Source organism: Tamandua tetradactyla, chromosome X (genome assembly GCF_023851605.1).
Source record: "Tamandua tetradactyla isolate mTamTet1 chromosome X, mTamTet1.pri, whole genome shotgun sequence".
In the NCBI taxonomy this organism is placed as follows: domain Eukaryota; kingdom Metazoa; phylum Chordata; class Mammalia; order Pilosa; family Myrmecophagidae; genus Tamandua; species Tamandua tetradactyla.
In genome coordinates, this window is record NC_135353.1 from 104,540,542 (window position 1) to 104,566,091 (window position 25,550).

The following is a 25,550-nucleotide window of genomic DNA, read 5'->3' on the forward strand; positions in this document are numbered from 1 at the left end:
CAGAATGAACAACCAGATGCACTGCTTGGAGTTCACCCACGGGGAGGATTTCCCCTCACTACTCTCCTTTAAGGATATACCAGAAAGCGGTTGCAGTGCTGAAGGTGTCCACTTCTGGGTGGTTCCTGCATATTGTGTAGAACCATCTGTAAACCAGGCCCGTGTTTTCTCTTACTCTGTCAACTGACTGGAAGAATTTCCCTCAGGAGGTCAGCTCTGGCCTGGGAAAGAGAAGGTAATGTGGCAGGAGTTCAGACCATGGGCATTTGGGCCACTTCCTCATGTAACTTGCTTGTGCCTTCAGGACCTGCCCGAGCCCTATCTGTAATATACTATTTCCATGTTATGATGGAGTGCTGCTGTGCATGCCCAACTTTATGGCTTGGTGGGTCAAACAACACCCAGCCCATGATAGGCAACTCAGGTCTCATGGTAACTTAGTGGCCCATGGTTAAGTGTTTCATCTCTACTAAGCCTCAGTAGCAGGGTAAAAGCTGTTTTTCAAAAAAAGAGTAGTTATCTGCAGCAGATGGTAAGGCTTTACTCCAAAATCCGAAGGGTTTGCATTGTGATTCTCCTACAGGGTCCTGGCAAAGGCACCAGACACCATCCCTATTTACCACTGACACTTGCAGTATACACAGATTGGCAGAATGAATTAAAAGCCATGATCCAGCTATATGTTGTTTGCAAGAGACTTCCCTTATACCCAAGGACACAAATCAGTTTAAAGTGAAAAGATGGAAAAAAAATTCCATGACAATAGTAAACGAAAGAAGGGGTGATTATACTATTATCTAACACAACGCATATTAAGTCAAAAGATGTTGCAAGAGATAATGGATATAATATATTACTAAAAGAGTCACTCCACCAGGAATATATAAAAATTATGAACATTTATGCACTTAATCACAGAACCCCAAAATATATGGAGTAAACTTTTACAAAACTGAAGAAAGAACTAACCAGCTCTACAGCCATATCTATAGACTTCAATATGCCACTTTCAGTCATGGATAGAACATATAGTCAGAAGGTCAGTAAGGAAACTGAACACTTGAACAGTAGTACTATACATGTGCCAGACCTAAAAGATATAAATAAAATGCTCCACCCAACAACAGCAGAATATATATTCTGGTCCAGTGCATCAGGATTATTCCCTAAGGTAGGACATATGTTATGCTAAAAAACAGTTCTCAAATATATTTTAAAATATTACAACTGTAGTAATATCCTCTCTGACCACAATGAATTAAAACAAATCAAAAGCAGAGGGAAAACTGGGAAATTAAAAAGTATGTATCTGGAATTTAAGCAACGGAATCCCAAATAGCTAATGAAACAAAGAAGAAATCACAAGGGGAATCAGAAAATATTTGGAGACAAATGAAAAAGAAAATACAGCATACCAAAACCCATGTTATGCAGCAAAGGCAGTGGTCAGTAGGAAATTTAAAGTTGAATATGCCTACATTAAAAAAGAATAAGGATCACAAATCAATAATCTAACTTCACATCTTGAGGAACTAGGAAAAGAAGAGCATGCTGAAACTGAAATTAGTAAATGGAAGGAAATAACAAAGATCAGAGGAGAGATAACTGAAATGGAGAATAGAAAAACAATCAAGAGAATCAATGAAATAAAAACTTGTTTCTCTGAAAAGACCAACAAAGTTGAATCTTTGCCTAGATTGACAAAGGAAAAAGTGAGAGACACAAATAACTAAAATGCAAAATGAAAGTGTAGGCATTAGTAAGACTGTTGTAGAAATTAAAAGAAACGAGGATAATATTGAAAAAGTTCATGCCAACAAATTAGATAATCTAAGAGAAATGGGGAAATTTCTAAAAACACACTGAAGAAATGGATGATATCTGTTATCTATAATAAGTAAGGAGATTGAATTAGTAATAAAAAATCCCCATGAACAAAAAAATAAAATTATAAAAACAAGGAAAAATTAAAAACAGAAAAAGAAAGAAAAAAAAATGTCCCAACAAATAAAAATTCCAACACCAAATGGCTTCACAAATGACTTCTACCAAATGTTAATAAAGAACAATTAACACCAATCTTTCTCAAACTTTTCCAAAAAACTCAAAACAGGAACCTCCTAACTCATTCTATGAAACTAGTATTGCCTTTATACCTACACCAAAGAAAGATTTCATGACAAAACTACAGACCATTTTCTCTTATGAATATAGAAATAACACTCCTAAGCAAAAGTCTAGGAAATCTAGTTCTCAAATTAAAAAAAAAAAGTTATTCAACATGCTTAAGTGGGATTTATCCCAGGAATGCAAGTGTGTTTCAAAATAAGCAAATCAATCACCCCATTAATAGAATGAAGGAAAAAATCACATGACCATTTCAATTGATGAATAAAATATAGATGATAAAATCCAACACTTTCTATAATAAACCACTTGAAAATAGGAATAAATGGGATCTTCCTTATGATGAAGGCATATATATCAGACCCACAGTTAACTTTCTCAATGTTGAAAGACTGAAAGCCCTCCCTCAGGGCTCATGAACAAGGTAAGGATGCTTACTTTAACTAATGCATTTCAACATTGTACTGGAAATTCTCATCAGAGCAATGGCAAGAATAAGAAATATAAAGTATCCATATTGGAAAGGGAGAATTAAAACTATCTCTATCAGAGATGACATGAGACTTTATATAAAATCCCTAAAGAATCCTCAAGAAAACTTTTAGTTAATAAACAAATGCAGCACATTTGCAGTGTGGAAGATTAACATGCAAAGATTAGTTTTGTTTCTATACACCAGCAGAGAACAATCTGAAATGGAAATTTTAAAAACAATTCTATTCAGAATAGCATCTAAAATGATAAAAGATCTAGGAATAAATTTAACCAAGGGGATGATGGCCTTATTCACTGAAAACTACAAAACTGTTCCTGAAAGAAATTAGTGAAGACCTAAATAAATGTTCAGAAATTACTTGTTCATGTATAAGAGCACTTAATATTGTTAAGATGTCAGTTCTGCCCAAAGTGATCTACAGATTCAACCCAACCCATAAAAAAATCCCAGCAGCCTTTTTTTTTGAAGAAATGAAGAAGCTGTTCCTCAAATTCATAATGGAATTGCAGGGATTCCCAATTACCTATATCAATACTGCAAAAGAACAAAGTTGAAGGACTCATACTTGCTGATTTCAAAACTTACTTCAAAGCTACAGTCATCAAAATAATTTGTTCCTAGCATAAAAATAGATTTATGGACCAATGAAATAGAACAGAATGTTGAGAAAGAACCATATACTTCTATGTACAACTTTTGACAAGGGTTTCAAGTATGTTAATTAGGGAAAGGATGGTCTCTTCAATAGGTGGTGTTGGGATACTGAATATCGTCAAGCAATGTAATGAAATTGGACTTTCCTAGCTTACACCTTATACAAAAATTAGCTCTACATAGAACAAGGGTCTGAACTTATAAGATAAAGACATTAAACAGAAGAATACATAAGGGAACCCTTCATAACGATGGACTTGGCAATGATTTCTTAGATATGATACCAAAAGCAGGAGCAGCAAAAAAAAAGTCTAAGTAATATTAGACTTCATCAGAATTAAAAACCTTTATACATTAAAGGGCATTATCAAAAAGTGAATATCAGCCTATAGAATGGGATAAAATATTTTATATCCATAATCTGTAAGAATTTAATATCCAGAATATATAAAAATTACTACAACTCAACCATAAAAAGACTGCCCATTAAACAACAAACAAAGGTCTTAAGCACATGAAAAGATGTTTAATGTCATTGGTCATCATGGAAATTCACATCCAAAACACTACTTTCTGGGTGGTACGATGGTGCCTCAGTGGCAGAATTTTCGTTGCCATGCTGCAGACCTGAGTTCGATTCCCAGTGCCTGCCCATGTAAAAAAAACACACCAAAAACAAAACCCCACCATTTTCTTCCCCTTATTATGACTATTATTATTTGTTTTAATTTTTTTATTGTATGGTATAACATATAAACAAAGCCCCCCCCCCCAAAAAAAGCAACGTTTTCAAAGCACTCTTCGACAAGTAGTTACAAGACAGATCCCAGAGTTTCTCATGGGCTACCATACGATCCTCTCAGATTTTTCCTTCTAGCTGCTCTAGAATATAGGAGGCTAGAAGGCTTAAATGTTTTCTTTATCATCACAACAGACTTTTTTCCTTCTTTTTTGTGAAAAATAATACATATACAAAAAAGCTATAAATTTCAAAGCGTTGCACACAGTTGTAGGACATATCTCAGAGTTTGATGTGGGTACAATTCCACAATTTTAGGTTTTTACTTCTGGCTGCTCTAAGATATTGAAGACTAAAAAAGGTATCAGTTTAATGATTCAGCATTCATATTCATTTGTTAAATCCTATCTTCTCTGTATAACTCCACCATCACTTTTGATCTTTCCATCCCTCTCTTTAAAGGTGTTTGGACTATGGCCATTTAAAATTTTTCATATTGGAAGGGTCGTCACTAATATGAGCTAGGGAGATGGAACTATCTGATATTCTAGAGAGGCTATACTAGGTTTCAAGACTTATCTGGACCAGGGACCCATCTGGAGGTTGTAGGTTTCTGGAAAGTTACCCTAGTGCATGGAACCCTTGTGAAATCTTATATATTGCCCTAGGTGTTCTTTAGGATTGGCTAGAATGTTTCTGGTTGGGGGTTGGCAAGTTATGATAGGTAGCAATGTCCAACTGAAGCTTCTTCTCAGCCACTGATGCTTTACTAGTTACACTTCTTTTCCTCCTTTTGGTCAGGATGTAATTGTTGATTCCATAGTGCCAGGTCTGTATTCATCCCTGGAAATCAACTCCCACATTCTCTGGGAGACTTTCACCCCTGCATGTCATGTATGACTATTATTTTTAAAATAGAAAATAACAATTGTTGACAATGCTGAGTGGAAATTGGAGCCCATGTACATTTTTGGTGGGAATATAACATGATATATCCAATGTGGAAGTCAGTTGGAACTTTCTGTCATTCATCAGAAAGTTGATACAGTATTACTATAGGACCTGGCAGTCCTACTTTTGGTATACCCGAAAGAAGTGACAGAAGGGACTTGAACAGATATTTTTACACCATCGATCATAAAAGCATTATTCACAGTAGCCAAAAGGTGGAAGGAACCCAGGTCCGTGAACAAATGAATTTATGATAAAGTGTGGTATGTATATATGACAGAATATTATTTAGCCATATAAGGGAATGCAGAAGTTCTGATATATACTACTGCATGGATGAATCTTGAAGACCTCATGAAGAGTGAAATAAGCTAGACAAAAAAAGACCAATATTGTATTATCTAAATGATATGAAATACCTCGAGTAAGCAAATTCATGGAGAAATAAAATATATTACAAGTTAATAGGGGCTGCGGGTTTAGGGGCATTGTAATTTATTGCTTAATGTGTGCAGAGTTTTTGTTTGAGGTTATCAAAATGGGAAATGGATTTTGGTGCTGGTACAGTATTATGAATGTAACTGATACCACCAGATTGTACACTAAAGTGATTAAAGAGGGAAATATTAAGTTGTATATATGTTACTATCATAAAATATTCAAAAGGAAAAAAGTCACCTCTGTATGCTTTCCCGTTTCTCTTTAATGTGTATTTTTAATTGATCAAAACGTCTGCTGGAGGTTTGGTCTTTTGTTTAACTTAGCTAAATTCATTTTCTACCTGCTGAGAGCACTTCCATTTCCTTTTTTTTTTCCATCTGTGCTAACAGAGATGAGGAAATTTGTCAAAGGATGGCAGTGTTGAAAGTTTATCCTGTTACTCTTCCTTTGCAGATTATTCCTCTGCTGTTCAGAAATTTTCCCAGACACTGCAGTCCTTTCAGTTTGATTTCATTGGGGACACTCTGACTGATGATGAGCTTAACATTGGTAAGTCTTCAGTTAAATGTGGTTGTATGCCTCGCTAACCAGGCCTCCAACTTCAAAGCCTCCTGGACATATTTATTCCCTCTAGTCCAGTGCCAAGCTCCCAGGATATAGTTTAAGAAGGGTAACGAACATTCCCTGCCAGTTCTACTTCCCTCTCACACAAAAGCAACAAAGCCAAGCCTTGAACTCCTCTCCAGATTTCACCATGAATTTGGATGAATTCCTCTCTTTTCAAGGTCTCCCAAAATATCTCAAGGTTGTTTGGCCTGCCAGAAAGTAGCATTCCTGATTCACATCTAAGACTGGGAAATTTATAAGCCAGGTACCAGGTAGCCTCCTGGGTAGTTTTCTCAAGAGGACTTTGTAAGGATTGACTCCATAAAGTTAGCCATACCCTCCTTTAAAATGTCTGGTCACATCTGATTCAATTAGCATCATTCTCACATACAGTTCAGGCATGGTATGTTTTCAACCTTATCATGGTAACAAGTAGGACAGGTTCTTATTGAACTTATTCAGATAATTATATTGCCATAGAAGTAATAATACTGCATGAGTTTCTGAATCTAATACCGCATACGAGTTTCTGAATCCTGGAGAGAAGAGAAATATCATTTACAAATGTTTCATTACAGTTTACAAAGTCATAGTCTACTAAATTGTTATGAATTATAGTTGAAGAGATAAGAGAAATGGGTTCCTCATATACTCCAGAAAATAGAACATTAAAACATCAGCAATATTCTAAATAAAATTCATAGTCATCCCTTATCAGTTCATTCTATCCTATCTGCAAATTCATGAATCCATCTGCTTCTCAACCAGAGTTCTCAAAATTCTGATTCAATTCACTGATATAGTGTCAATACTCTTCAAATGATACAATCAGAAGCTTGTACCCCCAAATATATTACATAGGCCTTTTGTATAGGATTCTCAAAAAATCCTTCCTCATTGAACATGAAGCACTCTGGTCTTAGCTGTTAGCAAGTGCTTTCATGAAAATATCAGATTAATACAAAAACTGTGTCTACACACGAGAAAAGATTTTAAATGGCTATGGTTAATTTCTGATAATTTTCAAAAATGAAAGATCTGATGAGAGTTCATTATAAGTATAATGCAACTGACAAGGAAATTTGATTGTTTCTCTGGCATGCAAAAACAAGATAAATTTAATCCAAAAAAAGTTTATAGATGATAGATTTGTAAATATAATAATTATCCTACTTTTAAAGAAGAGTGAGTATTATAACTAATTTGTAAAAATAGGTGAACATAATTGTTTTTGTTTGCAAGCTGCTGAAATGCTATATAACAGAAATGGAATGGCTTTTTTAAAAGGGGAATTTATTAAGTTTCAGGTTTACAGTTCTAAGGCTGTGAAAATGTCCAAGTTAAGGCAGGGCTATAAAAATGTTCAAATTAAAGCACCAACATGTGCTTAACTTCACTCAAGAAAGGTCGATTTAGTTTGGGGTTTTTCTCTCAGCTGGAAGGGCACATGGTGAAGTATGCTAGCTTTCTCTCCCAACTTCTTGTTTTATGAAGCTCCCCTGGGGATGCTTTCCTTCTTCATCTCCAAAGATCTCTGGGTGTATAGGTTCTAAAGCTTTTTCCCCAAAATAGTTCTCTCTTAAAGGGCTCTAGTAAGCAACCTCATCTGAATGGATGGAGACCCATCTCCATCGAAACCATCTAATCAAAAGTTACTACCGACAATTGGGTGGGTCACATCTCCATGAAACAATTCAAAAGCTTCCACCCACCAACATTGAATGAGGATTAAAGAACCTGACTTTTTTGGGAGTGCATGACAGATTCAAACCCCAGAATAATATTTACAAAAAAAAAAGTCTTCAGATATAGCGTCTAATAAAGTTGATATAATATACCATGACTATATGAAGCATATAGTTAGAATATATGAAGAGTGTATCAACAATATCAAGTAAATTGATTCTATAAGTTGGAATAGGTTCTGAATATCTATATATTGATAAACTCTATAGTGTAGTGATGTCAGTCTTCAGTTGAAAACCTCTGGCCTAGAAGATACTAGATGAAAATTAAAGATGTAAAATTTTGACCAAATTATCATTTTTAAAAGTAACTTAAATTGTGATTGATAATACTGTACTATTTTGTCTAATATCTGGCAAAGCAACATCACAATTCTGATAAACAGAAATATTTCATGGTCAACTAGGGCACTGATGATTTTCCAGGAAATTCTTGTATAGCATATAATTTCTGATATACTCACATTAATAACATTTTACCCCCCCAAAAAAAGTCTGGTAAATTATATATAACATAAAAGATACCATTTTTACCATGTTAAAGTGAAAAGTTCACTGACGTTTATTACGCAATGATGTGCAATTATTCATACTATCTAATTCCACGATATTTTCTTCAATCCCAAAGGAAACCCCACTGTCATTAAGCAGCCACACTCCATTCCACATCTCCAATTCTCCACCCTCCAACCCCAAGCAACCACTATGTTTTCTGTTTCTATGGGCATGCCTATTGTGATTATTTTATAAAAATAGAATCATGCAATATGTGGCCTTTTGTGTCTGGCTTCTTTCACTTAACCTAATATTTTCAAAGCTCATCTATGTTGTATCATGTATCAGTACTTTATTCCTTTTTATAGCTGAATATCCCACTGTATGGATATTATCATGCTTTGTGTATCCATTCATCTATTTCTGGATATTTGAATTGTTTCCACCTTTTGGCCATTAAGAATAGTGTTGCTGTTAAGAAGTGGGTCCAAGTATTTGTTTGAATACCTGTTTTCAGTTGTTTGGGTACATACTCAGGAGTGGAATTTCTTGGTCATATGTTATTTTACAATTACTTCGTTGAGAAATCACCAAACTTTTTAGATATCAGCTGCATCGTTTCACATTCCCACCAGCAGTGTGCGAGGGTTTCTATTTATCTGTATCCTCACTTACGCTTGCTATTTTCTGAGTGTTCAATTAAATACAAATATTAATTCTAAATGGAAAAGTCTAAGAATTTTTTCCATTGCTTAATACACGGTCCTGAAAACATTTTTCTATGTTTTCTTCTAAGTGTTTTATAATTTTAGCTGTTATGGTTTTGATCCATTTTGAGTTGATTTTTTCTTATTTTTATTTATTCGTTTAATTTATTTGAGTTTATTTTTATATATGGTATGAGGTAGGGATTTAACTTCATTCCTTTGCATGTGGAGATCCAGTTTTCTCAACAGTTTTTCAAGATCATTCTTTCCCCCTTGAATTGTGTTGGCACATTTGTTGAAAATTGGTCGACCATAGACATGAGGGTTTATTTCTGGGCTCTCAATTCTATCTTGACAGTGAATGATTCTTCTGCCATCTCCATTCTGTTGTTAAACCTTTCTAAAATTGTTTTATTTCTCTCACAGAGTCTTCAACTCTGTGTTTCCTTGTATAATTCAGTTTTATTGAGATATATTCACAGACCAAAGAATCCATCCGAAGTATACAATCAGTGACTCACAGTGTCATCATTCATGTGCATTCATCACCACAATCAATTTTAGAACATTTTCAGTACTCCAAGAAAAAAAATAAAAGAAAAATACAAAAGAACATCCAAAACATCCCATATCCGTTATACTCCCTATCATTTATTTTTTGTCTTTGTGTTATTACTCATCTTCCTATATACTGGATGAAGGGAGTATCAGTCAGAAAGTTTTCTCTGTTTCTTTTAGTGATTTCTCTGTATTGATAGTCTCTTTGTGTTCTTATATTATTGTCTTGATTTCCTTTAGTTTTTTGGTCCATGTTTTTCTTTAGCTCTTTCAGTGTATTTAGGACCATTTTTAGAAGTCTGGTTTTTCCAAGCTTTGGTCTTCCTTGTTCATGTTTTCTCATTCTTTATCTTGCTCCTTTGCACGAGCCATCACTTTCTGTTTCATCGTATGTTTTATAACCTATTGTTGCAACCTAGAAATTTTGATATTTTAATATGTTATTTCTGAAATTTAGATACTGAGGTATCTATTCCTTAGGTTTCTTCCAGAACATGTTATCAGAGAGAGTTCCTTGAATGCCAGGAACTAACCAAAAAAAGGGGGAAAAAAAGAAGATAAATCACCTTTCTCAGCCTTTGCAGAATGGCTCCTGGGAGTGCTGTCCTTCAGAGTATATCAGTTTTAACCATAAATTTAGAGAATAGCCTGAGGCGGAAGTGTAGGGTCCTCTCTGACATTTTCTGCATATGCCTCTTGTATGAGGTATAGTGCATGGCGCTAGGAATTCCCCCATTTACACCAATCTGAGCATTCTCTCCTCCCTAGGAAACTGTGTTTCCATACTGTCTTGGGTACTACACCATATGCCCCACAGCCAGCAAACCTTTGCTCCAGAGAGCTGCAATTTGAGTGTTCTCCTGCAGTGTCCTATAGGTGAACTCTGTGAGTTGCCTTCTGCACAAAGGGCAATCTTTGCAACAGTGAGCCTGCAATGAGTGTCCTGTTTTTTTTTTTTTTTTTTTTAGCAATTCTTATTCTTTTTACTGTAATTTATGACTTAGGTTTTATAGTCATTTTGACACTAAATATGAACAAAAGAAAAAGGTGAAAGGAAGTTTTCCAATGACTGAAGAGAGCTGAACTTGTGTAATAATCAAGGAACGCGTTTACACAATTTACTAGAGCAAATCAGCCTCAGCTACATTACTGAGAATTAAATAATTAGACTCTTAAGAACTGAAAATGTGGAAATAAATTTTATTTTTAATTTTCATACATAAAAATTTATAACACTAGATTGTTGATAAGACACATTTGACAACTACTCAACTTCATACATTAATGTTTTTTTTCTTGAAAATACATAAATACGCTTCCATTTAAAAAAAAATTAAAAGTTGTGTTGCATGTAAAGCATTCTATTAAGAACATTCTTTCACATCCATGTTTTATTCAGATACTTGAAGTATTGAGTTATATGTAAATTTAACCTCAGAGTTATAAAACAAAAATGCACCATTAAAAAATTGATTATCTATGATGACCAATTTACCTATGTTTCCACAAACAAAACCTATGTTTCACAATGAGGAAACAGGAAATAATATACAATCAAAAGGATCTGCCTTAAAATTATTTATCTCCTTGGTCAAAAGATAGGAAATTAAGTATGGGAGATCAACATAAGAAGTGACTTTTTTTCATTTAACTCTGGCTCAGAAGATTAATAAATATGATTAATGTAAAATTTACCAGCCTATATGAATTCCACATCACATTTTTCTATACTTTATAACAAAAGAAAATAGGTTTTATATTTAAGAGGAAGATTAGTGACACTATTACTGAAAGATAGCATTGCCATCATCACAGCTCAGGAAGTATCCACAGGACACTTTTAGAAACAGAATGTTGTCCGTGCTCCACAATGTGAGATTAGGCAGTTGTCAATAAACATGAGGTAAAAAATTAAAACATTTTCTGTCTTCATTCATATCACACCACCACACTCCTAGAAACTCAGGTTAAATGGGTTTTGCAGATCACTTCATATCCACTTTAGCATCATAATATAATTGATAATGCCACCTTAGTTTTTTGTTCTGTTTTGTTTTTTTATATGGGCAGGCACCCGGAATAGAGCTCAAGTCTCTGGCATGGCAGGCGAGAACTTTGCTACTGAGCCACCATTGCCCACTCTGCCACCTTAGTTTTTAAATAAAAATCATATCATCATCTTTGAAACTACAAATGAGAATGTCTTCATGTAAGAGAATGATCTTATAGTAAATTACTGTATCTAGACACTCACACACATTGTCATTCTCTCATTCTCTCTCATTCTCTCTCTCTCTCTCTCTCTCTCTCATTCTCTCTCTCTCTCTCTCTCTCTCTCTCTCTCTCTCTCTCTCTCTCTCTCTCTCTCTCTCTCTCTCTCTCTCTCTCTCTCTCTCTCCCTCCCTCCCTCTCCCCCCTCCCTCCCTCTCCCCCCTCCCTCCCCCCTCCCCCCTTCAGGAGCTTCAAGATCTAAAAAGAGAGCTCCTAGAAAGAGAGAGAATATGTAATTTGAAGCTCTTGAATTATATTAAACTCAAAGACTATTAGGCCACCGTGGTCATTTCCTCATCTGAGCCATGTTCATCTTTTATTTGCAATTCCCCTAAATGTTCGTCTATAGTTGTAGTATTTTTCCTTTTGCAATTTTTGGAAACTGCATCATTATCAAAGATATTTCTCATTTAATTTTTGACAGTTTCTTCAGATCGATATCCCATTCCATAAAAGTTTTCAGATTACTTGCATTTACAATATCTGGAATCTCAAGGCCATATACTTCATAATATAACCCCTCTCTCTTTGCTTAAAGATTGTCTTCTAGGAATGGTGCCTCCTTCCCTGCCTTTCTTTGATACAGTCATGTAACTCAGTCTGCTCTAGTTCATTGCTGACTCGATTTAAATAGCATTCAGTTAATTCAAAAGCATCTTTCTTTGAATATTCTACTTTTTGGGGTTCAACATGATTGGGAAACCACTGCAGTTTTTCACAAATTATATTGAGATGCAAGGTTTTTTCATTCTTTAATTTTTCCTTTTTTTCTTGTTTGTGGGCCTCTCATAATTTGAGCTGCTTTTGCATATGGATGGATGACTTTATTTCTTGTCTTGTGTTTTTTGCTTTGATGCTTTAGGCACCACCTGGATGGGCCTCCACACTCCAGAAGGGAGCAGTTGCACTCATGTCAGTAGGTCCTACTCCTGGAAAAGCTCTGTTCAAATACGTGGTTCAGTTCTTCATCCTGTTCCCTGACAGATTAGCAAAGACGGACATGCTCCCAGCATGTGCACTTTAGTGATCTGCACTAAAGGGTTGCTCTTCTCTGTCTAGAAATGGGACTAGGAACCCACCCTGAGAATGTGGGCCAGTTCCACACTGAACTAAGGAAGGGTTTGCAGAGGGGCCAGCCTGGACACCTTGAGAGCCTAGTTGATTTTACCTTGAAATGGCACTTACTCAGTTATTGCAACCCTTTTTCTGTTTTCTGAAGCTCCATGTAAGATGGCTCTGCAGAATTCTAGTTGTTCAAAGGTTCTGTGGGGTAATTGAACTTTGGAGCATCTCATTTCAACATCCTAATTAACTGAAAGTCTAAACTATGATTTTTTCATATGACCTTTATCATGTTGAGGAATTTCCTTCTTCTCCTTGTTTATTAAGTGTTTTTGTAATGTATGAATATTGATGTGTTCAAATGCTTTTTTATATATCAATTGGGATGATCATATGGCTTTCTTTCTTTATTAACATAACACTCTGTTAATGTGATTTATTACATTTATTGATTTTCATATGTTGAACCACCTTTGAATTCTTGGGATAAATTCCATTTGTTCCTGGTATATAATAATTTTATTTTGCTGCTGGACTTTATTTGCTGGTATTCTGTTCAGGATTTTTGTATGTACATTCAAAAAGGATATTGCTTTTTAATTTTCTTTTCTTGTGATATCTTCATCTGGCTTTGTTATCAGGGTAACGCTAGATTCATAGATTGAGTTAGGAGATATTCTTTCCTCTTTTTGGGAAAGATTGGTATCAATTCACCATTAAAATCATCTGTTCCTAGGGATTTCATTTTTTTTAACATATTTTTATTGAGAAATCTTCACACACATACATTCCATACACGGTGTACAATCAGTAGCTCTTAATATCATCACATAGTCATGTATTCATCACCACGATCATTTTTAGAACATTTAGATCACCCCAGAAAAAGAAATAAAAAAGAAAAAGGAAAAAACTCATATATCCCATACCCCACCCATTTTTTTTACCCTTTACCCCCCACTATTTATTTATTTTTTTTCCTTATTTCTTTACTCATCTGTCCATACCCTGGATAAAAGGAGCATTAGACACAGGGTTTTCACAATCACACAGTCACATTGTAAAAGTTATATCTTTGTACAATCATGTTCAAGAATTAAGACTGCTGGAACACAGCTCAACGGTTTCAGGTACTTCCCTCTAGCCACTCCATCGTACCATAAACTAAAAAGGGATATCTGTATAATGCATAAGAATAACCTCCAGGATAACCTCTCGACTGTGTTTGAAATCTCTCAGCTGCTCACACTTTATTTTGTCTCTTTTCTCCCTTCCCCTTTTTGGTCAAGAACACTTTCTTAATCCCTGATGCTGGATCCTGGCTCATTCTGGGATTTTTGTCCCACATTGCCAAAGAGATTTATACCCCTGATAGTCATGTCCCATGTAGGGGGGAGGGCAGTGGGTTCACCTGCCACATTGGCTTAGAGAGAGAAGCCACATTTGAGCAATAAAAGAGGTTCTGTGAGGGTGACTCTTAGGCATAATTTTAAGTAGCCTTAGCCTATACCTAGGGATTTATTTATGGAAAATTTTTTTTTCCACAATCACACAGTCACATTGTAAAAGCTATATAATTATACGGTCGTCTTCATGAATCAAGGCTACTGGAACCGGGTTCAACAGTTTCAGGTACTTCACTGCACCCTCTATAAATTAAAAGGGGATATCTATATAATGTGTAAGAATAGCCTCCAGGATAACCTCTTGACTCTGATTGAGATCTCACAGCCACTGAGATTTTTTTTAAAGAAAACATTTCTGAAACCTTTATTTACAAAAGTTTTATAAACTAATAATACCCTCTCTTTCGCAAATAATGTTTTGTTTAAAAAGGACCACCCAGTTCCAGCATTGTAATATGAATAAAGAATGTATAAGGGAAACAAACCAAGGTGGCTAACATTTGAAGATCTGTTAATATTACTGATTGAAGTGTAGATGACACACACATAACTTGTACTTCATCATTTCAGGGTAGAGCTAATGATTACCTACAAAGACTTTCCATACATGCTCTCGTCTCATATTCTGCATGGCTAAATATTTCACAGTCTCTTTGTCAATGTATATAAAATAGATTGCAAAGATATACACAAAAAAATAAACAAACAAGCTTTACAATCCTCAGATAATTTTATCAGATATGTTAGTATTTTGATTTTTGCACCAAGTGTACCCGGTAATTATTTTAGTAGCAATGATGAAAGCACAATTTTTGTTTACTAATTTGATACAAAATATATCTAAAATTTGCCATCTTTGGACTTCATTGAAATTGATTTGTGAAATGAATTTTAAAAAATAAGGGTAGGGAGGGCCATGGTGGCTCTGCAAGTAGAGTACTTGCCTGGCATACCAGAGACCCAGGTTTGATTCCTAGTGCCTGCCCATGCAAAAAATAATAAAAGTAAGGGTTAACAGTAATGGAATAAAAAAGAAACAGATCAAGGGATGTTTGCTACCATAAAATAATTGCAACTTCAGTATCTTTGATACCAGTTTACTGGCAGATACTCAAAATCCAATAACAAGGGATTTTTTCCTGAAGGGTGTAAAGCAGGTTTAAAAAATTCTTCAGTCATAGAACAGCCTACAAATGCCAATTAGAAACTGACAAGACACTGGATGTGCTTGGAAGATTAAACACTACGTACAGAAACAGTAGTTATTAAGCTCCTCAGTAGTTTCCTTTTTTTTATGTTAGTCTTGCTGAATCAACCATTTGCACAATGTATGTGCTATATTCCGTGGGTCAAAAAACAAGTAAATACTGTGTAAAGTTGGCAGATGGTCATTTTTCCAGCTAAAAGCAAGTAAAACCAAAATTTCTGATAAAACAGTGGATTTGAGTCAGAGTCATGCTCTGAAGTGCAAAATTGATGGCCACAATCTCAAATAGCGAAAACTCATGCAGTATGGAAGGAAGAGCCATGAAACAGGGAAATAAATTGCAGTCAGTACTTGTTAATTTAGGAAAGGGGAAAAACAAACCAACCCCCAAAGTAGGTAAAGTTTATCAAAATTATTCAAATGATGCTTTCCCTACTCTGTCACACATTCTTGCTAACAAGTGTATTAAGGCCAAATTTAATCTGAATGCTTTTGTATTTACTAAGCTCTGAGATAGGAATGATCATATTTAGTACTGAAAAGCAGAAAATACAATGGGCTGTGAAAGGGAAAAAAAAAGGTATTTTCTGTTGTTCAGGGGATTCAACCAGAGATAAAACCTATATACAAGCATGTGTGAAGCTCAAAATAAAAATAAAAGGGCTATTTCATGTCATGACTGCTTTTTGGCTTCCTCTTCATATGCATTCCCTGTACCATTCTGTACGTAGGATGAACCTGAACCAAAGCCATACAAATGATCATAATATTTGATATCATGGACATGATCTTCAAAGAACATCTAAAAAGGAATTAAAAAAAAAAGATAATTTTAACGAAAGGCACATTTGTTATTTATATTTAGCAATGTAAGTACTGAATGTTCATTAACTATAATGATAGCTCTTTTCTATGGTGTTCATTTCAAACCACAAATTTAAGTTCAGCAAATAAAACTAAAGTCCTTGAGAAGTAGAGAGCTCAAAAGAAATCAAAGAAAGAAATTATAAAAAATGTGTAAATGCTTTGTCTTTCCTATTAACATTAAGACCAGTTTTATAAGAGTATGTAATCATAGAAAAATGGCAAACACTTTTATTCCATTAGTTTAATAATACTCCAGAGTAAGTAACTCAAATAACCAATGATGTTGAAAAAAAATGTTTGTGATTGTAAGTAGTCTTCAATCAATGTGGAAGCCTGAGTTGGCTTAAAATGAACCATTACACGTTCTGGGCAATAAAATCAGAACATTTACGTTAAGTTAGTGTCTTTGAAGAAGCCAAAAATCAACGATGACAAATTAGTTCCTGAGAATCCACCTTTAATTGAACCATAAAGGCATTTTTAAAAAATGTAAAGTTGAGAGCGGTGTGATGATGGCTCAGTGGCGGAATTCTCGCCTGTCATGCCGGAGACCCAGGTTCAATTCCCAGTGCCTGCCCATGCGAAAAAAAAAAAGTAAAGTTGAAAATCCAAAAGGTTGTTTTAATTCTCTAATGTGGTTATGGGAAGTACAAAAAATCATATTTACTTGTCATGAATAGTAGGTACAGTCCAAATCACCTCTGAATCAGTATCACTTGAAAAACAGTCATTATGTTTTCTATAATTAATACATTTCCACATAAAACTTTTAAGTTCTCAGAATAGTTCTGAATCTCTTTGATTCTGAGAGAATATACTTAAAGGAGTTGCACAGCAAATATTTTACAAAAAGAAAATCATTTTGCAAACCAAAAATTTGATTTTGTACAACCAATTTTCTTCACATTATCTATTGCATGGTGTATCTGAACATATCTTTATATGACTTGAGAGTTAAGTGGGTGTATTACATTTCACATTCTTTTATAACTGATTTCCTTTACTTTAGGAACAGATCTCTGCCTCCTCGCACTTAAGAAGGGTCTGACAATATGAATTTTATTCCATTAGTACTTCAGATTTAACTCCTTTAGAATTCAAAACCCCTTTGTAAGTGTGCCTCAATTTATTAAAAAAACTATAAAAACTATAAGACTATAAAGACAAGCGTAAATAAATTTGAAAGGATTGAAATCATACAGAGTATATTTACCTTCCTCAGTGAAGTGAAATTAAAAATCAATAACAGGAAGAAAACTAGGAATTCAAAAGTGTGTAGAAATTATACAATACATTTTTAAGTAACCAATAAGTCAAAGAAGAAATCCAAGAGGATTTAGAAATCTTCTGAGATGAACAAAAATGAGGACACAATGTACCAAAAGTTGTGAGATGCAGTTAAAACAGTGCAGAGGGAAATTTAAAGCTGTAAATACCTACATTAAAAAGAAACAAAGATTGGAGGAAATGTAAAGTGGTGCAGCCACTGTGAAAAGTAATATGGCAGTTCTTCAGAGTGTTAAACAGAGAACTACCTTAGGGACTGGCAATTCCACTCCTAAGTATATACCTAAAGTAATAGGAAACATGGGCTCTGATACTTGTACAAAAAGGTTCATAGCAGCAAATTATTCACAATAACCAAAGGGTGGAAACAACCCAGTGTCCATCAGCAGATGAATGAAATATTATTCAGCCACATGAAGGAATGACATGAGACATGTTGCAACACGTATGAAACTTGAAAACATTATATTGAGAGAAATAAGCAAGATCCATTGCATAAGGACAAATACTGTATGATTTCACTTATATGAAATATCTAGAAATATAAAATTTATGGAGACTGAAAGTAGATTAGAGATTACCGGGGGATGCAGGGGGAAGGGGAATTGTTTGGTTTGTATAGAGTGTTTGTTAATTTTGGAAGATTTTTAATCAAATTTTTTTAAAGAGAAGGGAGATCTCAAATCAACAACCTGTCCTTCCACTTTAAGACACTGGAAAAAGAAGACTACACTAAACCCAAAGCAAACAGGAGGAAGGAAATGATAAAAATTAGAGAGGAAATTAATGAAATAGAGAAACAAATAGCATAGAGAAACAATAGCGGTAATGAACAAAACCAAAAGTTGGTTCTTTGATTCATACTACTAAAATCAGGAATGAAGAGAGGATATTACTACCAACTTTACTGAAATATAAAGATTATAAAGGAATGCTATATACAATTGTTTGCCAACAAATTAGATACTCTAGGTAAAATGGACAGATTCCAAAAAAGACATAAATTACTGAAACTGACTCGAGAAGAAATGGAACATCTGAATAGATCCATAGAAAGTAAAGAGATTGAATTTGTAGTGATAATTTAAAAAAATACCACAAAAATGCCAGGACTTTGATGGCTCTCTGGTGAATTCTACCAAATATGTAAAGAAGGCTTAACGCTAATCTTTCACAAAGAGATTGATGAGGAGGGGACACTTTCCAACTCATTCTGTGATGTGAGTATTACCCTGATAACATAACCAGTCAAAGACACCTTATGTTCATGGTTTGGAAGACTTAATATTGTTGAGATGCCAACACTCCCCAAATTGATCTACAAACTCAGTGCAGTACCAGCCCAGCTGCTGCTTTTTCAGAAATTGACAAGATGTTAGTAAAATTCATAGGAAATTCAAGGGACCCAGACTAGCTTAAACAATTTTGAAAAAGAAAAACAAAGATGGAGGAAACACACTTCCCCATTTCAGAACTCATTAAAAAGTTACTGTGTGGTATTAGCCTAAGGACAGGTATAGAGATCAGTGAAATAGAATGAGTCCAAAAATGAACTCTAAATTTAGGGTGATTTGTCTTGCAAAGGTGAGAAGACGCTATGATGGGGGAAAAATAGATTTTTCACAATAAAAGGTGAAGAACTGGATAGACGCATGAAAGAATGAAGTTGGAACCCTACCTAACGCTATCTATAAAACTTAACTCAAAATGTATGAAGAATCTAGATTAAAGAGATAAAACTATAAAACTCTTAGAGGAAAACCTTTGCAAATCTTCATGATCTTGAATAAGCACTAATTTCTTAGATATGGTACCAAAAGCTCAAGCAAAAAAATATTAAATTGATAGATTGGATTCTATCGAAATTGAAAACTTGCATTTCAAAGGATACTATAATGAAAGTGAAAAGACAACACACAGAATGGGAAAAAATTTTTTTAAATCATATGTTTGATAATAGACCCATGTCCAAAATATGTAAAGTAATCTTGTGACTCAAGAAGAAAAAGACAAATAACTCAATTCAAAAATAGACAAAGTATTTCAATAGACATTTATCCAATGATATATATAAAATACATATATCTAATTAGAACATGAAGAGATGATCAATATCATTAATTATTAGGGAAATGAAAACTCCACCCATTGACAAGAAGGACACGTGTTGAATCTGGTAATCATGTGTTCTGGGAGCTATACAAATATTATCTTTTTTTTAGAGATATTGTGGGTTTATAGGACAATCATGAATAAAGTACAAGATTTTCATATGTGCTGGTTTGAAACTGTTGTATATCCCAGGAAAGCCATGTGCTTTAATCCTGAGTCAGTATTGCTAGGTGGCATCTTTTTTGTTTCCATGGTGATGTGACCCACCCAATTGTAGGTGGTACCTGTTAATTAGGTCATTTCCTTGGAGATGTGTCTCTACCCATTCAAGGTGGGGAAGCTTACTAGAACCTTGTAAGAGGTAACCACTTTGGAAAAAGCTTCAGTGCTGACAGAGCCCACACAACCAAACACCTTTGGAGATGTAGAAGGAAAATGCCCATGGGAGAGCTTCATGAAACAAGAAGCCAGTAGAGAAAGCTAGCAAATGTCACCATGTGCTTTTGCAGCTGAGAGAGGACACTGGAACTTTATTGGCCTTTTCTTTAGAGCTAAGGTATTTTTCTGTGGATGCCTTCGTTTGGACATTTCTATGGCCTTAGAACTTAAACTTGAGACTTAATACATTCTCCCTTTAAAATCCATTCTGTTTCTGGTATATTGCATTCCTGCAACTTTAGCAAACTAAAACACCCCACCACCAACATTACTGTATTGGTGTGAAACATTTGTTACAATTGATAATAACAGATTCTTCTAATTATACTATTAGTTAAAGTTCATGATTTAAAATAGAATTCAGTGTTTGTGGATCATAGTTCTATGGCTTTTTAAAAAATTTGCTCTGATACCATTTATACAATCTAGCATTCCCCCTATTAATCATACTTATATATTTTTCAGTGCTGTCAATTGTACTTGCAATGTTGTGCTACCATCTCTATAATCCATTACCAAAACATTTCCATCATTCCAAAGAGGAATCTTGTACATTTTTTTTTAACATGGACAGGCACCAGGAAATGAACGTGGGTCTCCGGCATGGCGGGTGAGAATTCTGCCACTGAGCCACCATCGCACCGCCCGGAATCTTATACGTTTTAAGTCTTAATTTCCCATTCCATATCCCCACTCTCTCCCCTGGCAATCTAATTTAGGTACTGACTCTATGAATTTGCTTATTCTGCTGGTTTCAGAACAGTGATATCAGACAATATTTGTCATTTTGTGTTTGGCTTGTTTCACCAAAAATGATGTCTTCAGGGTTCATCCGTGTTGTCACCTGTAGCAGGACTTCATTCCTTTTATGGCTGAATAATATTCCATTGTACATATATACCACACTTTGTTTATTCATTCACTGATTGATGGACACTTACATATGTCAGCAGTTGTGAATAATGCTGCTTTGAGCATCACTGTGCAAATGTCTGTTCAAGTCCCTGCTCTCAATTCTTTTGGTTATATACCTAGTAGTGGGATTGCTGGGTCATATGGTTGTTCTATTCTGAGCTTTCTGAGTAAACACCAAAATGTCTCCCATGAGATGCATCATTTTACATTGCCACCAGCAATGAATAAGTGTTCCTATTTCTCCACAGCCTCTACAACGCTTATTTACATATTTTAATAGTAGCTATTCTAATGGTTGTGAAATAGTATGTCATTATTGTTTTGTTATGCATGTCTCTGATGGTTAATGATATTAAGCATCTTTTCACATGCTCTGTGGCCATTTGTATATCTTCTTTGAAGAGATGTCTGTTCAAGTCTATTGCCAATTTTTTTTATTTTTAACTTTTTTAATTGTATAGCATAACATATATACGAAGCAAAGAAATGAACAAGCAATAGTTTTCAAAGCACTATTCAACAAGTAGTTACAGGGAAGGTCCCAGAGTTTGTCATTTAAATGTCTTGATTGATTTACTTTTGGAGTTGATTTCTCTCAGTAGTCTAAGGCCTTGTGTTTGCAGGATGGTTATACAGCAGGTAGCAGGGTATTGGGTGGGTCACTTAGTGTGGTGATTTGTTTCAGGGCAGGTATATGCACAGGTTGGGGATGTTATGCTGATGCTTGTGAATGTGGGCACCCAGTGGCCAGGGAAGATGTAGCTGTGCATGTGCACTGGTATGGGGGGCGTAACCCCAGTGTGTGCTGGTCTAGGGCACTCAGCCCTTTGTACACATGCATAGAGCTGTGGCAGCACGTCAGCATTATGCTTTCATGGATTGGGGGCAGATGTGACCTGGCTATGCAGGTCAGCCCTTTTTTCGAGTTGGGAAGTTTGACTGAGGACCTTGTGCATATGCGGTTCTAGGACTGCTGTGAAGTGCGGTTCTAAGACCTGAATGATATGATTGGGGGTTCGTGCATATGCATGGGCCTAGGAGTGCCATAAACTGATGCACAGAGCTCAGCGGGGGCAGGGTGAGGCTGTGCAACACTATAGGCTGGGGGGCAGGGGTAGCCCAGGTATGGAGGTTAGTGCATGCTGCCTTTATCCACTGGCAAGAGCCTGCAGGGACAGGGAGGGGGAGGTAGTACTCAGGATGGTGCTGGAGAGGTGGCTTGGACTGCACTTGGGATGGGGGTGTGGGGCAGGCACGTGCAATGGGGGCTGTTGAGGTGGGGGTGCCTGGAGCGTGGGGAATGGAAGTGGGTGATGGGATTTGGGTGTGTGGGGTGTGGGGTAGGTCATCAGTCACAGGGCTCCACTTGTGAAGGCAGCTCGCCTAAGGAATGTGATCTGGCTTATTTCCTAGTCCCTGGCTCCTGTCCGTGCACTCTCGCGGGCTCTGAGCCTCCATGCCAGGGTCTGGCTTTCTGCCTCTCAGTTCCTCGGCCTCTGCAACCAGAGCTGCCCCATGTGGTGCAGAAAGTTCTCCCAGGTCAGCTGCACTTATCAATCACTGCCTCAGTCGCCCTACTGTCCCTTCTCTAAGTCTTCCATGGAGCAGGGCTAATCTTGAGCTACTTTATTCAGCCATCTTCCAGAAAGTCTCTTTTTGCCCACTTTTTAATTGGATTGTTTCTCTTTTTGTTAAGTTGAATAATTTCTTTATGTATTCTGGATGTTAATCCTTTTTTGGATAAGTGGTTTCCAAATATTTTCTCCCATTGTGTAGATTGTCATATTGCCTTTATGATAAAGTCCTTTGAGGAACAAACATTTTTAATTTTGATTAAGTGCCATTTATATATTTTTGCCTTTGTTGCCTGTGCTTTGAGTGTAAAGTGTAAGAAACCATTGCCTAAAACAAGGTCTTGAAAATGCTTCCCTAAATTTTCTTTTAGGAGTTTGATAGTTCTAGTTCTTATATTAAGGTCTTTGATCTACTTTGAGTTGATTTTTGTATATGGTGGAAGGTAAGAGACCTTTTTTTTTTTTGCAAATGAAGATCCAGTTCTTACAGCACCATTTGTTCAAATGACAGTTCTTCCCAACTGACTGGCCTTTTGCTACCTTGTCAAAAATCAGTTGACCAAAAATGTGAGGGTTGTTTTCTGAGCTCTCATTCCATTGGTCTGAATTCTTGCCCTTGTGCCAATACTGTGCTCTGTTGATTCCTGAGACTTTGTAATAAATTTTAAGATAAGGAAGTGTGAATCCTCCAATTTCATTCATCTTTTTCAAGGTGACTTTAGCTATTTGGGCCCCCTTATCCTTCCATATAAATTTGAAGATTGGCTTTTCCATTTCTGCAAAGAAGGTTCTTGGAAATTTATTGGGATAGCATTGACTCTTTTCATTGTTTTGGTAGTATTGACAGCTAAATGATATTTTGTCTTTTAATCCATGGACACATAGTGTCCTTCCATTTATTTCAGTCTTCATTGATTTCATTTGTCAATATTTTGTAGTTTTCTGTGTACACATGCTTTATATCCTTGGTTATATTTATTCCTAGATATTTGATTCTTTAGTTGCTCTTTTGAACGGAATTTTTTTCTTGGTTTTTCCTTCCAGTTTTTCATTGTTTGTGTATAAAAACTGCTGATTTTTTTTGTGTATTGATCTTGTATCCTGCCACTATGCTGAATTTATTTATTAGCACTATGAGCTTTATTGTGGATATTCAGGGGATTCAGTATATAGACTCATGTCATCTGCAAATAGGGAAAATTTTAGTTCTTCTTTTCCAATTTGAGGTCTTATATTTCTTTTTCTTGCCTAATTGCTCTGGCAAGAACTTTCAGTCCAATGTTGAATAACAGTGGTGACAGTGGGTATTTTGGTCGTGTTCCTGATATAAAAGGGAAACCTCTCAGTCTTTCACCATTGAGTAGGATGTTAGCTGTGGCTTTTCATATATGCCCTTAATCATGGTGAGGAGGTTTCCTTCTGTTCCTAGTCTTCTAAACGTTTTGTCAAGAAAGAGTCCTATATTTTATCAAATGCCTTTTCTGTATCAATTCAGATGATCATGTGATGTTTTTCCTTCATTCTGTTAACGTGGTGTATTACATTAATTGAATTTCTTTTGTTGAACTAACGTTGCATAACAAGGATGAATTCCATTTGATCATGGTGGACAATTCTTTTAATATGTTATTGAATTTGGTTTGCTATTAGTTTATTGAGGATTTTTGCAATGATACTCATAAGAGATATTGGTCTGTAATTTTGTTTTCTTGTGGTATCTTTATCTGGCTTTGGTATGAGAGTGATGCTGGCCTCACAGAATGAGTTAGGGAGTGTTCCCTCCTCTTCCATTTTTTGGAAGAGTTTGAGCAGATTTAGTGTTAAGTCTTGGAATGTTTGGTAAACTTCTCCTGTGAAGCCATTTGGTTCTGGGCTTTTCTTTGTTGGGCTGGTTTTGATTAGTGACTCAATGTTTTTACTGCTAATTGAATTGTGTTGTCTTTTAGTTATTCTTGATTCATGTAGGTAATTTGTGTGTTTTCAAGAATTTGCCCACTTCATCTACATTATCTAATTTATTGGCATACAGTTGTTCATGATATCCTCTTATAGTCCCTTTTATTTCACCGTGGTTGGTAGTAATGACTCCCTTTTTGTTCGTAATTTTCATTGTTTGTATACTCTCTCTTTTTTTCTTTGTCAATCCAGCTAGAGGTTTATAGATTTTACTGATGTTTTCCAATAACCATCTTTTGGTATTGTTGATTCTATTTTTTTCCTATATCATTTTTCCCTACTTTAGTCTTTTGTTATTTTACTTTGATCTTTTTCTCATTCTTCCAGTTTTAAGATTACCTCTCTGTTTTGAAGTCTTTCTTCTTTTTAAATCTAAGCATTTAGAGCTATAAATTTCCATGTCAGCATTGCTTTTATTGCCACCTATGCATTTTTATGTATTGTATTTTCATTTGCCTCAAGATATTTCCTAATTTTACTTCTGATTTTCTCTTTAACCCATTGTTTATTTAAGAGTATGTCGTTCAATTTACACATATATTTGGATTTTCTATTTCTCCTTCTTTTATTGAATTCTAGCTTCTCTCTTTTTTGGTCTGAGACTATACCTTATATGATTTCACCATTTTTTAATTTATTGAGACTTGTTTTGTGACCCAACATAAAGTCTAATTTGGAGAATTATTCATGTGCACTTGAGGAGAATGTATATTGTTTCCGTTGGATGCAGTGTTTTATATATGCCTTTTGGCCTGGTTGTTTTAGTGTATTATTCTAGTCCTATGCTTCCTTATTGATCTTCTGACTAGTTCTTCTACCATCACTGAGAATGGTGTGTCAAATTCTCCTAGTATTAATGTATAAATGTCAATTTCTCTCTTCACATCTGTCAGTATTTGCTTCATATAGTGTAGGTCTGTGCTGATAGGTACATGT

General features: G+C 35.3%; 1 protein-coding gene and 1 pseudogene across 2 annotated transcripts in view; one reads left to right on the plus strand and one right to left on the minus strand.

Moving 5' to 3' along the window:
- The window catches only part of OPHN1 (oligophrenin 1), a 528,296-nt gene that overhangs the window by 215,726 nt on the left and 287,020 nt on the right, over positions 1 to 25,550 (plus strand). For both annotated transcript variants that reach the window (XM_077146702.1, XM_077146703.1), the window contains exon 3: positions 5,862 to 5,957. In XM_077146702.1, coding sequence (XP_077002817.1) covers positions 5,862 to 5,957 — 96 coding nt within the window. The remainder of the gene's footprint in view (positions 1 to 5,861; positions 5,958 to 25,550) is intronic.
- Positions 12,063 to 14,867, minus strand: LOC143670990 (translation machinery-associated protein 16 pseudogene; annotated as a pseudogene).